The 15302-nt window shown below is 57.4% G+C and overlaps 3 protein-coding genes across 3 annotated transcripts; 1 reads left to right on the forward strand and 2 right to left on the reverse strand.

Moving 5' to 3' along the window:
• Positions 1-2456: 2456 nt before the first annotated feature.
• Positions 2457-4900, forward strand: F5144DRAFT_201841 (uncharacterized protein). The gene is made up of 4 exons (XM_066782922.1): positions 2457-2875; positions 2929-3089; positions 3146-3522; positions 3576-4900. The coding sequence occupies exons 1-4, from the start codon at positions 2574-2576 to the stop codon at positions 4737-4739; spliced, it is 2004 nt and encodes a 667-aa protein (XP_066645236.1). The 5' UTR covers positions 2457-2573; the 3' UTR covers positions 4740-4900.
• Positions 4901-5669: 769 nt separating this feature from the next.
• Positions 5670-11009, reverse strand: F5144DRAFT_620079 (uncharacterized protein; the record flags this gene model as incomplete). Its single annotated transcript, XM_066792000.1, has 8 exons — positions 10829-11009; positions 10153-10772; positions 8281-9220; positions 8096-8226; positions 7959-8047; positions 7080-7913; positions 6613-7028; positions 5670-6561 (listed from the first exon to the last, which is right to left on the reverse strand). The coding sequence occupies exons 1-8, from the start codon at positions 10852-10854 to the stop codon at positions 5670-5672; spliced, it is 3948 nt and encodes a 1315-aa protein (XP_066645237.1). The 5' UTR covers positions 10855-11009.
• Positions 11010-12167: 1158 nt separating this feature from the next.
• Positions 12168-14739, reverse strand: F5144DRAFT_201881 (uncharacterized protein). The gene is made up of 3 exons (XM_066782923.1): positions 13747-14739; positions 13319-13690; positions 12168-13230 (listed from the first exon to the last, which is right to left on the reverse strand). The coding sequence occupies exons 1-3, from the start codon at positions 14607-14609 to the stop codon at positions 12330-12332; spliced, it is 2136 nt and encodes a 711-aa protein (XP_066645238.1). The 5' UTR covers positions 14610-14739; the 3' UTR covers positions 12168-12329.
• Between the last annotated feature and the right edge of the window lie 563 nt (positions 14740-15302).

Consider the following 15302-nt stretch of genomic DNA (forward strand, 5'->3'; position numbering starts at 1 on the left):
TTAGAGTGTGGGGAGGGATGGGAATGTCTAAAGGAGTAAGCAGATGATGCCCATCAACCCATGTAAGACGTGTGTCGTGAAGACGTCATGAGAATGTGATGTGCAGGCGGTTGCGTCTGTAGATGGTTGCCCCTGGTATATGATAATACTTGAACGAATCGCTCCAGCCCAAGCCACAGCCACAATCACTCTTAACCCAAGCCCCCGGGGCAACCACTCTCGGGGAGAACGTGGCTTGACCTTGACTGGCCAACACAAAAGAGAGGCAACCCACGGACCGCAGAACTTGGTTGCTCTCTAAGGATTTCGTAATCTCGGAACGATCAGCTTCCAGGTTTTCCGGCCATGCCCTGAAGCTTGGTCCTCTCCTCCACGGGTGGGTAGTGGCGGCCGCTAAGGAACCTGATTAGGAAGTCCTGTCAACCTTGTTGGCCAAGATGGTGGGTTCTCAGACCCGACCGTGCGCTTGTTCATATTCTCCGACGAACTCCCCTCGGTCACTTCCGGCCGAGCTGGTATTTTGGGTGGTTGCTGGGGGCCGGCCGTTGTTGCGATAGGCTCTGGTATGTCAGTTTCGAGTCGTCTCCAACTTGTACAATCTCGTTGAGATGTGGTCCGGAATACATAGAACCGATCTGGGAAGAGGCCCGATTCTTGACCTCCTCCGCGAGGAACTTGCAAGACAACGCCGATAGCAGCGTACTATGTACATTGGTATGTGAAGCCGAGTGTTGACGAGTGGCAACCCCCCCTGAACGGGGTCGAGCCCTTGCCCACCAATCCATGGGAAGTGGGCTTTCCGAGAGTTTGATACCAGGGGTCGTATTGCCATGTCATGGTGGAGGGGCAAAGCCGAGTGGACGCTAAACTCCGAAGAGAGGGACAAAGTACCCGTGGGACAACGCCTTGGTCTGTCAAGTAGGGTCAGTGGGCACCGGAAATATTTTCTTATCGGACGGTTTCCCATGGGAATGTTTCTCCAAGGTGGACCAAAAGACGGAAAGCCGTCGGGAGCCCGTGGAAGTGGATGGGGCTAGGCCTCTATGGTAGGTCATCCATCGACGCCGAGAACGCTATCTTGAGACGAGGATGGCCCTTTACACACGTGGATCGGCGGCCGTATGCCACTTCGGTGCTCGCCGGATTTTGTTTCGATTCTTCAGGATTGTGTGATACAGTCAGTGTCATGTTTGAGGGCTCTGCCATCTCCTCGTCGAGACCGACTTTAACATACTCTGCCTACGTATTGGAGGCAAAATAAGTTCGATCAGCCGATTCCACTGAAAGCATAAAGAATCTCAGAATGACTGACTCTGTGGCAGAATTTGTGTTTTTCTAAGGAAACCATCACCTTTGACTTGGGTGTTGAGGTTTGACGTGGAAGGAAGGTTCGCTGTTTGATGCGCGACCAGGGCCATCCCTGCATGAGCTCCAGAAGCTTGGCGTTGAAGGATGCGGTCCCACCCAGGAGCTTGAGCCAAGGGTGGTTCCTGCAGGAAAGCGAAACCTGGGGCTGTCACAGGTCTGCCTCAACCGCACGGTGCAACTCATGCCTGGCACTTTCCCCGCCAATGCCCGTCGAGCTTGCCGAGCTGACTGAGCTTGCACCCCGAGAGGTCGAACCTGCCCGGTGTAGACTCGACACCGGATCGAGCTCTTTCCATCGCATCCTAGAAAATCACACTCCTAGCACTGCCCCGCCAAGAAGGCACGATGTTGCTCGCCACTCCCCAGAACGTTGCGTTCCTTGCCAACTTTGGCCGTGCCGTTCCCACACTCTCCAAACCGCCATCTTCGTATCCCATCTCAAGACGGGCTTCATGCCATCCACCTGCCGTCTCGGCACCTATGGATGCGCCTGAGTGATGGCTTCTCAGAGGCCGTGTGTTCGTCTGGTGTAGGAGGGTGAATGGGACCAACCTCGATGTTGGGATTGACTCCGTCTCATCTCAACAACAACAGGAACATATCCCAAGAACCAAGTTTCTACACAATGGCTTCTCCATCATAATATCATGAGACATCCGGTTCTCCCAAAATGCTTGGGTAGAGCGTGGCACAGCAACGCCACCGCGGGGAAAGCAAGTGCTGGACCTGCTCGTGCTTGTCTCAAGCTTCATGCATCTTGACCCTTGACCGGCACTAGTATCCGGCGACTTCTGGAAGGGGACTCCACTGTCAGGGGGGCTACATGCTTCCCGTTCTCGACCCAGCCGTCCTCCCCTGGCCCTTGTCACAGTCCCCAGGTGGAGGGCGAGCAGGCGAGTTCTGGGTTGCTCAGGCATTGTTTCGTCTGGCCCGTGGTTGAGCTCAAGGTGTGCCAACCCCTGCTCAGCCATGGCATCGCCCTTGGGATGGATGATACCATTAACGTTACTGTGCCCTGCACCTCCTCTCTCTGTTTACCGCACTCTCTCCCTTCCCTTCCTTACCCATCGGACGACGACGACAACGACGACGACGTGTCTATGAGATCGACGTGGTTTAGATGAGTTAACGACAGGAGAGTTGTAAGGCGCTACCACGGCTTCATCGCCATCGCCAGCCTCGTGGCCGCCCGCCGAATCAGCCCAATGTCGCCATATCCATATACCGGAGTCGCGGGGGGTGCCGGGTGGTTGGAGTCGCGGGACGACAACACGGGGTTCATGCCGCAGGGCAACTTCAACAGGTCGAGGACTGCCTTCAACTCAACCCAATTCGCCAACCAGCGAATGTTCTTCAACGAACTGAAGTTTTCCGCCGCCAAATCCATCAGGACCTCGGCCATCATTCTGGCCTCTTTCAACATCATAGCTGCCTTCGCTACCGCTCTAGGTATTTTGTGCGAATCGTACTTCCGGAAGAAGAGGAACGACAGGAATTTTAGGTTCTGGTAGGATCCCGGCTGGTTGTTCTTGGGTCGAGGCGGTCGCTCACAAATCCTAGGCGTAATGGCTTCAACTTTGTTACCGAGGCCGAAACCTTCCCCCTCGTGTTATCCGTCGGCATCTTCTTTCAAGGCTTCATCTTCGCTGGCGTTCAGTCTAGGGGATTGGACAGCTTCCTAGGCAGGGGATGCATATGGATCGCGCAACTCATGCTACCTGGTAAGCGAACTGCCGCTGCTAGCGGATCGAGGGCCTGCCTGCTGACACTCTGGCAGCCGTGTTTATTGTCCCCTACTCGCAGCTTGTCTTCGGCGCCGAGATCGCCATCAGAGCCCTTCAAAAGAAACCCTTCGCGCCCAGAGGCAAATACAACGTTTCCATCTGCTTCTCTATCCTCGCGATGCTTCTCCTCGCCAACTTTCTCGTCGCCGACTTCGACCAACCTGCTGATTTCTGCATAACTTCCCTCTTTTGGTTTATTTCTCATTATTCAGTCATGTGTTTCGGCCTCCTCGTCGCTATAGTGTCGACTGTGCTGGCATCTGCCGTCACCGTGTTTCTTCGTCTGCACCGCAGCATCAACGTCGAAGTGACCGCCAGAGTTGCCGCATCCAGAATGGTATACTTTCTGGCCCTCGGAGTCATCTCAAACGTATGTTACCCACTGGTCACCCACATTTAGCCTTCGTCGCTTACCTGTTGCAGTCGTTCCTGATTCCGTTCTTTTTTGTCCAAGGTTTCAGGGATACGCCTAGAGAACCTGGGCACAACGCCCCGACTCTCGCCATGATCGCCTCGGTAGCGGCCAACGTCTCGGGGCTGATGAACGGCGGGCTTTATCTGTTCCTCAAATCTAGCACCTCGTCGACTGTTGGGCCCAGGAATAAGGCCGGAGAGTACGAAAACAGAAGGGCTCGGTACAAGGTCGAGCGCCAGGATTCCAACGACCCCGATGACGATTTTGATGGCCAGTTGATGAATCCAGTGGCTGGCCCGCGGGGCCTGCGCCGAATGGGCAGCGAAGCGAGCCTGATCACCACCGAGAAGGAGGAGGAAGCACTTGATGGCAGGAGCATAAACTCGACCTCGTTTAGAAATGGCAGACGAAGCCCGGACTCCATGCGCTCTAACAGGCTGGTTTCGGCCGTGGCATCAGTCCTGATGCCCAAGGCGCCAGAGCCCGCACGCATCCCTCAGACAACTGCGGGCCCCCACATGCGCAAACGCTCATATTCATTATTCCCAAGAGGTACCATTTCTTCAAAGGCGTCGTTGCTACTGCCCGCTACCACGTACTCACCCGCCGACAACCTCAAACCTCCACCGTCGATGGCCAACCTCTCAAACATGCGTCACCGAAGAGACTCGTCACTAGTCTCTTCGGCCACTGTTCAGATTGGAATTCGTCTTTCTTCAGTTGACGACATGCCTCCGCTGTCCCAAAACAAGATTGTGGGTAGCGATCATGTTGTCCACACCCTCGGTTGTCCCAATGCACCCCCGGGCCTTGACACGCAAAGTCCCAAACGCGCCGGAGCCGTTGGTGCTTCTGCCTCTTTTGCCGAACCGGCAGACCAAGAGCCCCAAAGAGACCCCGTCAAAGCCGTCAAGATGAAGACCCTCCCGCCCGTCCCGAAAATCAACAGCCAAGTCCCCGCAGCCGAGCCAGCGGAGGAGGAATTCACCCTGAGTCCAAAAGTCTATAGCCCTAGTTCACCGTCCAAGGCGAGGTTGCCGAGCCCGAAGGGTGTCGGCTTCAGCGTGCCGGAACCTAAGGGGCCCGGCAGCCCTCCCCGGAGCCCACCACGGCGCCGTGGGACCGGCGAGACTACGCCGCCGATGATGAACGCCAAGGGCGACTGGATATAAGCCTGGCCGGCAACCAGGCATAAAAATAGTGCGGTCTCGTGTGCGAAGCATTTCTTAGGTGTTAAGGGGGTTGGTCATCTGATAGACAGCGCCGCTTGGTACGGCCGATTGATGCATATACCCTACCAACCACCTGATACCATATAGTGCCAGCGGCATTGGAGCTTGGGATTAATCCTCCTTTTTTTTTGCAAGGCGTTGTTGAGGAGTTGGGGAACCAGTCTGTCTCGAGACGACTACTTTTATTTCTTTTTCTTTTTCTTTTTCTGTTTCTCCCCATTTTCTTTATTCTTCGGTGTTGAAGGGGGCATTACTTTCTTTTCAACTTACCCATTGCGCAAGCCGCATGTATTGGCAGCAGTTGCTGCCGCTGTTGGATATATCACGGGACATTGTCAGTTTCACTTCCACGGTCACTTTCACACCTGCTCTGAGCAGCGGTGTTTTTTCTTTCCTTTTACGAAGCCACACCCGCGTGACGGGAAACATGGAGAACAAGCGGGTGTTGCCAGCCATGCTTTGACGAGCTCTGCCACTGCTGCAGATGCTCGTCATGAATGAGTTGCCTCCCTTATAAAGATAGGGGGGGGGGGGAGAGGAAGGATATGTATGATGAGATGGATCATGAGGCAAATGAAGCAAATAAATGGATATCCTTTCTTCACCATCCAACCTCAGTCCCACTGTCGATCCTGTGTGTTGAGTACAAGGAGTGGGCGTTCGCTGATGCGCTACAATGGCTGACGGAGTGACTAACAGTATCTGGTTCACTATTCCCGGTCATGCAGAGGACTCTGTCCCAGGGAATGGCTTGCGCCTGTATACTGACATAGCGCAACGCTACCAAAACAATTACTACATCTAGCCAGCCAAACCCATACCCCTCTCTACCACCCCCTAGGTACCAGCATTAACTAACCTACTAACCCACTACCAACCGCTCTCCTCCCACCCCATCCCCCCCTCCCCACCACTCTCCTCCCCCCCACCGCCATTCCCCCCACCCCCCCCCTCCGCCAGCCAGCTCCAATCCGCCTTCTCCAACTCCCGCACAAAAAAGTCCTGCTCCTCCCTCATCGCCTGGCGCATCAGCGCCGCCCCGCCGGGCCCATTGCCCCCCGTGGTCATCTGGTCCGGGTAGCGGCGCAGGTTGGACCAGTGCGTCAGCGAGCGCAGCGCCTGTTCCAGCGGCACGGCGTCATCGACCTGGTCCTCGACGGCGGAGCCGACCAGCCACTCGTCGCGCAGCTCCGGGCGGCAGTGCAGGTAGACGGCGGTGATGACGCGCATGTTGGACTGGCGCCACTTGCGGCCGGTGTAGGGGACTTGGTTTTTGAAGAGTTTGAGGGTGTAGAGGCGGAGTTCGTGCTGCGGGACTTTGAGGGACTTGCGCAGGATGTTGGAGGACTTGTAATTCACCATGAGGAGGTTGCGGTGGGCGCGGTTTTTGCAGACTTTTTGCATGATGCGGAGGTAGTTGATGAGGGAGAAGAAGTTGCGGCGGGAGAAGTCGGTGATGGGTTCGGTTGGGAGCGGGTTGATGGGGTAGCCGAGCTCGTCGACCTCCGGTCGGGGAGGGGGGTCGGTTGTTGTTTCTGTCGTTTCCGAGGTGGCGGTGGTGGATGGGTCGGATGATCCGGGGGGGGAGGAGTCGGAGGTGGCCTCGCCTTTGGAGGGTGCATTGGGGGGTGAGCGCTTGCGTTTTATGGGAGGCGGCGCGGCGTCATCGTCGCTCATGTCCTCGAATTCGGTTGCGGTTGGGTTAGGCACGCTGTGCTGCGGGGGTATGACACCCGCGCGGGAACCGCAGAAGTAGAAAAAGCTGCTTCTGTTAGCATCGCTAACCGTTGCGAGAGGGGCGAACGAAACTAACCTATGCTCCAGTCGGTCCGTCCTGCTCTCGACGACCTGCTGAACATCGTACATGCCAAAGATCTTAAGTGCCATTGGGAGATAGTTGAGGTCCAGCAAGAGCTGGGTCATGTACTCGAACTTGAGGACATGGGAGAGCTTGAGCCACTTTAGCAGCAGTATCAAGGTACCAGTCACGGCTTTGGCAGCGATTTCTCGGCTCCGCAGCTCGTCGACGTCCGCGTCCAGCGGCGAAGACGGATCACCCTTAGGAGCACCGTTCTGGCCATTGGGTGCGTTTTGCTGGCCTCCATTTGGGCGCGCGCTGGGTGGTCCTTGGGGCGCAGCAGTCTGCGGCGAGGCTAAGTTACTAGTCATTGCCGTGATCTGCCTCAGGAGGACAATGACCAGCGACTGAAGTTGCGGCAGTGCTTCTTTCTGCGGGGCTGTTAGCTTGGGGGAGCAGTGTGAAGCATTCGGTCAACTCACGTAGAATTCCTCCACGGCATCCAACCGCCCCTTTACTTCTTGACTGACCCCGCGCGGTCCATAGTCTGGCCCAAGGGTGGACGGGGCACGGGGCCTGTCATCAACGGACCTGATCAAGCCCAGTTCCTCCTTCTCTTCGAGGGTCAACGACGACAGGTCAAGCTCATCGATGATGTCGTTGTCCGCGTCGTAGCCTCGTTCGAACTTGAGGAACTCCTCGCGTTCATCCCACAGCTGTCGAGTAGCGCGGCTCATGCGCACTCGCTTCGAGAAGAGCTCACCAGCCTCCAAAATGGAAGCCGGCACATCGCTGCCCTCCCATTTCCTGCCAACCAACAAGTCCTGTAGCCCAGCACCGCCCTTGCCGCCCGCGCTGTTGCTCGAGGCATCGAGGGGTGGGTACATGAAGGGAAAGTTCTGGTTCGTTTGGTAGTTCTGCTTCTTACCGCCTTTACCACCAACGCCAGGGCTAGGTGGCGGCGACGGAGCAGGGGTGGCGATGTGGACTGGCTGGTGCAGGATGGAGGCACCCCCTCCCGGGCCAGGGGCGGCCGGGTGGACCCCGTTTGATCCGTTGTTTCTTACCGGGTGGTTCTGTAGCGGGGGGATGATGGTATTTTGTTCTGGTTCCAGAGGTAGGAGAGGCTGGGGAGGAATGTAGGCGGGATACTTGGAGGTGATCTCCTGGCGGAACGCGTGGTAATCAAGGGGTGACGCCGTGATGGTAGCCTTGTCCTCGCAACCCGTCTGCTCGCTAGTGGCCTTCTTTGCCTCCGCAATTTCTTCAGAGCCGCCGAACACTAGCAAGAGAGACTTCCAAAAGAGGAGGAATATCTAAACGGTCAGCATCACGAGTGTCACAGGGCGCGTGAGAAGTACCTGAGTCTGCGGGAGGATATTCGTCTCGTCCCATCGTAATTTCATGATGACCTGAAGCATGAAGCTAATCAGGCCGGGATTAAGTGCAACTATTGGGGGTTAGCAGTTGGCATCCGCGGCGGGAGTCTGCAACATACGTAGTCTGTGCCGGACATCGGCCATCCCCTCGGGATTATCCAGCACCTCTTGGATGGCCATATACAGGACGGTCATCAGATGGATAAGCTCCTCGGCGGCCATCTGCACGTTCTGCGGGAGTTCATCGGACCTGTAAAGTCAGTACCCAGCCCCCATATTCCCACCCTCCGCGCTCGGCACTCACCAGAACAGCTCAAAGACGCCCCTCAATACCTCCCACACGATCTCTAACCCGCCGCACTCAGCCACCAACTTTACCCCCTCTTTCATCGCCGCTAGCTGTTCATCAGTCGCAGCCGACTTCGCCTTTCCCTCGAGCACATCAGCGTCGAGCACACCGGCGCCCTTGACCGTCTCAGTCCACCTCCCCAGCACCAAATACACCACAGCACCAACCGCCTCAGCCCTAGCAATCCTATCCCCCCCTTTAACACCCTCCAACAACGCCGTAACAAACGTCCTCCTTCTCTCCGCCGCCGCCTCCACCCCACCACCCCCCTCACCCTCCTCCTCCAACCCATCCCAACTCGGCCCACCACCACCCCCCTCCACCGACGCCGCCGCCGCAGCCGCCGCGGTGTCGGGCGGGGCGAACAGGCGGACCCAGGCTGTGTAGAAGGCGCGGTTGGCGGCGTTGAGGCGCACCCACTGCCAGAAGTTGTACATGAACCACTCGTCGATCTCCTCGCGCAGCGGAGACGTGTCGGCGTAGACGTAGTCGTAGGCGATGGGCTCGGCGCGCGGGAACTCGGCGACCACGCGCCGGAGCTGGGCCAGGGAGAGCGAGTCTTGTGGTTGGGTGGGTGGTTGGTCTTGTTGTTGTTGGTTTAGCTGCTGCTGTTGCTGTTGCTGTTGGTTTCGAGGGGGGCCGGGGGGGAGGCCGAGGGGTACTTGGACTTGGAGTTGGGGTGGGGGGCCATTGTTGTCGGCGGGGTTGGTTTGGAGCTGGAAGTTCGGGGGTTCTGGGGCGGAGGGTGCAGCTGGCACTGGGGGAGGCGGGACGGAGGGATGGTTTCGTTGGAGAAGTGGTCGCTTGGGTGGTTCGGGTTCGGGGTTCGAGTCAGTCATGATCGTGTCTTCGGTGGTAGAGGCTGTCGTTTCTGTCATCTGTTCTGTCGTCTGTTCTGCCGTCGTTTCTGCCATAGTTTCGTCTGTTTGGTTATCGGTTGACGGCTTGTCGCTTGCGGCGGCGCCCCCATCGGGCGAGGCACGCGATGACCACAGCGCGTTCATGGTTGTTTGGCGGGGAGCTCAACCGCTTCTTGGCGGGCGGCAGCGGGCGAACAGTGGAGGTCGAGAGTTACTTCGTCGAGGTTGCAGGGTTCCATGTCAAGAGCCAAGAACTTGGGTACCCCCACACCTAACCCAGACCCACCTAGAGCCACCAACCTGACCCGTGTTAGCGCACCGTGAAACCCGAGTACCGACAACACAGTGTGATGAAATCAAGTAAGACCAGGGAGCTTTCTGTGACTGTGGCGTGTTAAGATGGAAGTAGATTTAACATGTCTCATTTTTTGTACTGAGAGGGCGCATAAATCTCCCTTAAAAACATCCTCTCATTGTAGACCATTCCCTAAGGGCTAGCAACTATGGGAACGAGGGTTATACACATCTCATTATGACCCTTACTGCATAGCTGCGGTTCCTCCTGTTTCTCGTACACCGTCTGTTTACACCACGACTCTAGCCTTCGTCCATCATTCCCCGCCGCTCCCTTCCGAGTCCGACCCGGCCGTAGCCCCCTCCCCTCCCGCCGCCCCCTTCGCCCCCAACTTCTTCTCCTTCTCCTTCATCCTCCGCTTCAGCTTCTTCTCCCTATTCAACCGCTTCTTCTTCTCCTTCAAATGCTCCTCCTTACTCATCTTCTTCTCCGCCGCCGCCACACTCTCCTTCCTCGCTTTCTCCCTCTTCCTCAACACAATCCTCCCCTTCTTCCCCAACCGCTTCCTCTTCTTCACCCCCTCCCCAACCTTCCCCTCCCCCCCTTTACCCACCCCCTTACCCTCCCCCATCCCCTTCCCACCCGCCAAAACCCCACCCCTTATAACCCCACCAACCCTCACAACCCTCCACGGCACCTCCAACCCCCACGCCCTCCACCCCGCCCACTCACGCACCTCCCGCCCGGCCACCGCCACCGCACGGAACTGCTCCCGCTCGCGCGCCGTCAGCTCCCCGCGCAGGTAGTGCGAGAGCGGTCGTTGGGAGAGAGCCGGGCCGTCATGCCGCATCTCGGCGTCGTCGGGGAGGAGGATTACTTTGGGTGGTGGTGCGGTTGGGTTGGTGGTGCTGGGGGTGGCGAAGAGGCGGAAGGCGAAGGAGGCTCCTTCTTCTGCTTCTGCTTCTGCTTCTTTGAAGGGGGTGGGGTGGGTTTGGTGGGTGGTGGTGTCGTCGTCGTCGCTGTCGCTGTTGCTGTTGCTGTTGCTGTCATTGTCGCTGTCACTGTCGCCGTCGTTGTTGTTCCTAGCAGGTTTGGCTTGGGATGTGGATGGTTGTGTCGTCGCCGGGGCTGGTGCTGGCGTGGTGTGTGTTGGGGCGACCCCTAGGTCCAATGAGAGGAGGCTGGAGAGGCGGGCGTTGAGTTTCGCCCTCAGGGCTGCGGCCGCTTCATCGTCTGCCTCTGGGCTGGAGTGACGATCCGAGGATGAATCGTAGAGATCCTCTCGTCGGACGCTGGAGGGTTGAGTCAGTTGATTGGCTTTGTGGTGGCATTGGGTGGCGAAACTTGCCGTTTTGCGTCTGGGAGGTCAAACATGGTGAATGAATCAAATGAAGGTAAATTCTAGAATTGAAATCGAGATGCTGGTGAGTGAGTTCGGGATGTGAAGCTTGGTGTTGAGGATTGACATCGCATGCAAGGGTTGGCAATTTTCGGCAGCTGGCAAGCAGATGTCTGCCGGCTTGAGGCAAGGCCAAGCTAAACATCTGATATTAACCCTAACCCTGTATATCTGATGTTCCCAGCCCTGGATCCAAGCCCCTGAACTCAAAAGTAACTATATCCTCCTGCCCACAATGAGCGATTCGGAGATGGCCTTCCGTCATTTACTTCCGCCATAACTTGCACACCGCTATGGTCCGTTTTCGGAGGCTCGCCCGAACGGCTCGGGAATAGCACCAACAAGGACAAGTCGAATGGCCTCGTGATGTTTCCCGGAAACAGGCTAGAGCAAGAGGTTGAGCCCCTGTGGGTAACCGGGTTGAGTCCCGCATAGCATAGTCATTTCCAGTGAAACCACGCCGTCGTATACCCAAGGTTGTAATAACATCGGTAGTTGAGGTTGACGGCTGAAGGCAATCTCTGCGGAGAACCTGGGAAGATATAAATAGATTTCCAAGCCCTTGAGCCCCATCGGAGCACGTTTTGAACAAAATGCACAAAAGCTATGAAACAACGCTTCGCAGAATTCGTGACTCAATATGTTTCAATTTTAGCTCGCTATGTACAACGCCGTGCAAGCGATGGGTACACGGCAATGCTAATTTCGCCCACCCCTTTCCTCCAGCCAGTACATACACGCCAATGAAAGTGGCAAGGAGTATCAACGTGGTTTGACCCAAGCGACAGACAGTGAAGGGGAATCCACTCAAAACTCATCAGTCGTAAATGCAATGTAACAGTAAAGTAGAAGTGTGAATGGGGTAACATAACAGGTGGTATCAATCCAAACAGCCGCTGCTTTGCTCTCCATGAAGTGTAAATGTAGACATCACGAGTAAAACGAAGGAATGGGGGTAGATCGGGTAATGGACAGAGCCGGTGATGAAACATGTCGGAACAGATGAAAGGAAACAAGAATAGGAGAATAAACGATCACAACCTCCCCGCCCCCCCCCGAGCGCAAACCAAGGTATTCTGCCTGCCATGCGAAACGAAACAAAACAGCAAACAGAAAACTCAAACACGGCAACAGTTGTTTTTCGAAACCGAACCGAGCCGAACCCCCCCAATGTACCGCCAAAAAAACACACGACCCGATTCTGTGTGTTATCGGTACCGTAGCCCCCCTTTTGTACTCCCCCCATCCGTTTTCCAATTGTATCTTCGAATCGCATCGGTTCGAATGTGTTGAATGTTTTAGGGCAGCAGCTGCGGGGAAAGACGAGCTGCTGATCGGAGCGACGGTGGTGTTCTCCTTTTAATAGTGTACAAATCTGTCGGCAAGTGATATGTTGATATGTCATGTTGACCGATTACGCGGGAGTGCCCGAGTGTGTGCGCGTGTGCCCTTATGCCGTGTTCCACGCGTAGCCATACCCACCCTGCGGTGCGGCCTGCGCAGCACCCGCACCCGCATGGGGGTGCGTCTCCGCCTTCACCCCGTGGTGATGCCCGCTGGCGCCACTCCCGGCAGTAGCAGTGGGATATCCGTACGGCCTCTCCACGCCCTGCCCGGGCCCGCCAGCCGCGTCTCCGCTGCCGCCCGCGGTTGTTGTCCAACCCTGTGACGTGGGGAAGTAGTCCCGAGGCGGCGGCGCCTGCCCGCCGGGTCCGGCCGCCGCCGACTGCGAGGCCCCTCCGTCTTGGGCGTAAGCCCCTTGCTGTCCTGCCCCGATCTGCGGAGGCGGGGGAAGCGCGGGGTGTTGGCTCTGCGGGCTTGTTTCCGGGGCTGGGTAGCCGCCGCCCTGCGTTTGGGGAGGTGGCGGGCCGTAGCGGTACTCGCCCGACGCGGTTTCGTTCGAAATGGACGAGGTGACCGACTGGTGGCTCGCATGGCGCGGCGACTTGGATGGCCGCGGGTTGGTATCGCCAATGTAGCGGGGCACTGCGAGCGAGTTGTCCGGGGAGGTGGTGCCCGTTGTTGATGAGAGGGAGAGGTGGTGCGGCGGGGCTGAGGTGTAGGTTGCGAATTGGGTGCGGATCGGGGGTTGAGGTTGTTGTTGGTGGGGATGCTGGTGGTGTTGGTGTTGGTGTGGATCGTGGGATGCCGAGAGCGGGAGCTGGACTGAAGGCCCCATCGAGGTCGGTTGCATAGGCATTTCTTGGGGTTCGGCCGTGAAGGTTTGAGCCCCGGATAGGGGCATCTTCGGGTATGGATCTGCGGGTATTGTCGAGGCTGGGTAGGTAGCCGACCCGGGAGTGTGCGGCATCGAGACTTGCGGGGGAGGGTTCCATGTTGTTGGGTAAGAGCTACGCGTGTTTTGTTAGTTGATTGCCCCCTTCTCTCTCCCGCCGTCGCTCATCCTGCTCCAGCGTAAGACTTGGGGTGAAAACTCACTTGGACCGCATCTGCATCGGGCTCTGCGGCATTTGCTTCGGCGCGGTAAATGTGAAGGCAGACCGGGGTACATCCAAGCTAGACAGCCGCGGGCGCGAGTCGTATGGGGGCTTGTTGAGGATAACAGCCTGCGCGACGATACCATGGCCCGTCTCGACTAATGTTTGCCCCCGCGAACCCGCACTCGACCCAAGGAGCGGGATCTCCTTCCTTGCCTGGAAATTCCTCGGACTCCGCCCACGCACAACAATCGGCGCTGTTGTCATCTCGGAGAGCACTAGTTTCTGCCCGTTGGCCAGGGTCCCGTGCAGCTTCAGGTGTAGCACAAAGTGCTGTTGGAGCTCCTTCCTCCTCCCATTGTTTGCCGTCGCTCTGGAGTCACGAGTTAGCAGTTATCTTTTGAAACCTGGTCGGTGCATGCAACTTACATCCTGAACTGCAGCCGCCTCCAGCCGATCGGGTAAATGGCGTAATGGTCACCCCCATTTTCCTCCTCCTCCTCGGACGGCGGAATCAGGGGTAGCGTCGGGGGCTCTTGGTCCGGCGCCTGGTTCGTCTCGGGCGAGTTCGGCGGCGGCGTCTTCCACGGGATCACGATAAGGCGCACAGGGTGACCGTCGACGGATTCAATCGCCGAGATGCTGACCTCCATGTTCTTGATCTGGCTGGTCTCGCCCGACTCGAGCAGCACCGAGAGTGGGATCTGCGGGAAGCATAGGCTGCCGCTGATCTGGAAAAGGTTACGCCGGTAGCACGTCAACTCGGCGTTGAGCGCGTTGCCGTCACCAGCTCCGGAGGGGAACTCGGAGAGAAAGAACATGCCGTGCAGCTGCGCGTCAATCTCCATCTCATGGATCCGGCCCTTTGCGTCGACGATGGTGTGCTTGTCCCCAACCTTCTTGAACGACAGGAGCTTTTGGTCGTGGTTTGGCGGCTTGTAGTCATCCCGCAGGTCCTGGACCATCTCGGTGTACGGGGCCTGGTCTACTTGCGAGTATGGCCGCTTGAGGCTGTTGATACTGGGGATGTTCATTGATGGGTGCGGGTATCGGTCGTACGGCTCGCCCTCCTCTTGGCCGGGCCGGCCAGGCTGGTATTGCGGGTAGTCCATGGTGTGGTGGCTCCTAGGACGCACAAGATGCGATGATGATGGTGGTGGCACCGATGCTGATGGGTCCTGCGGGTTAAAACGGCCGGCCATTTGTACCGGATTTCCATAGTTGGACCACAGGTTGCCGTGTTGCGACTCAGCCCTCAGCTCTGCCATCGTGTAAGTCGCTGTGGCTGACATGGAAGCATTCCCTTATCCCCAGGAGCAGTCAACTCTATCGCCGCAAGACTCGGATGGAACAAGCAGCTAAACTGTGACAGGACCTGCCCTACGCCTCCTCTCCTGTGTTCAACAGTACGGCGTATTGTTAGTAAGCGTGGAAAGGTGGACCACTCTGAGATCAAAACAGGTCGGGTTTTGGTCTGGCGGTCGAGGGGAAGAAATGGCAAGAATGGACCGCAAGCCACGACCGGGTTGTAGGGGCAGCGTGTATGTACTTGTATGTATAAGCTAATACTGCCAGGCGCTGGACGGGGCCGTTTTTATGAGAGGCTTCGGCACTGGCCCGAGGGGGTGCGGCAAGGACACAGAGAGGCGAGGCCAAGGCTCCCCGAGCGGCTTCTCATGGGTGGGCTCCGAGGGGAGTGTTCAACACCGCTTGCAGGGCCGGTGCAGAAGCGTTCCAACCATACAGGGAAGGAGGTTGAGAAACGGGGGCGATCTGGCAGGCATGCCCGAGGCCCCTTGCTCTTTCAGATGGGGCAAGATACCGGCCGGGGCCCTGACCCCATCAAGGACCGGGGTGTGATTGCACACCTTCTCAGGCATTAACTGCTATGGTTTGTTTCTCCTGGGCTGATGAGACAAAGAGGTCCACGGCATAGGATAGCATCATCTTGATCTCGGGCCAAGCAGTCCAGTCCCAGAGATCTC

Source organism: Chaetomium tenue, assembly GCF_020726465.1.
Source record: "Chaetomium tenue strain MPI-SDFR-AT-0079 chromosome Unknown F5144scaffold_3, whole genome shotgun sequence".
Lineage (NCBI taxonomy): Eukaryota > Fungi > Ascomycota > Sordariomycetes > Sordariales > Chaetomiaceae > Chaetomium > Chaetomium tenue.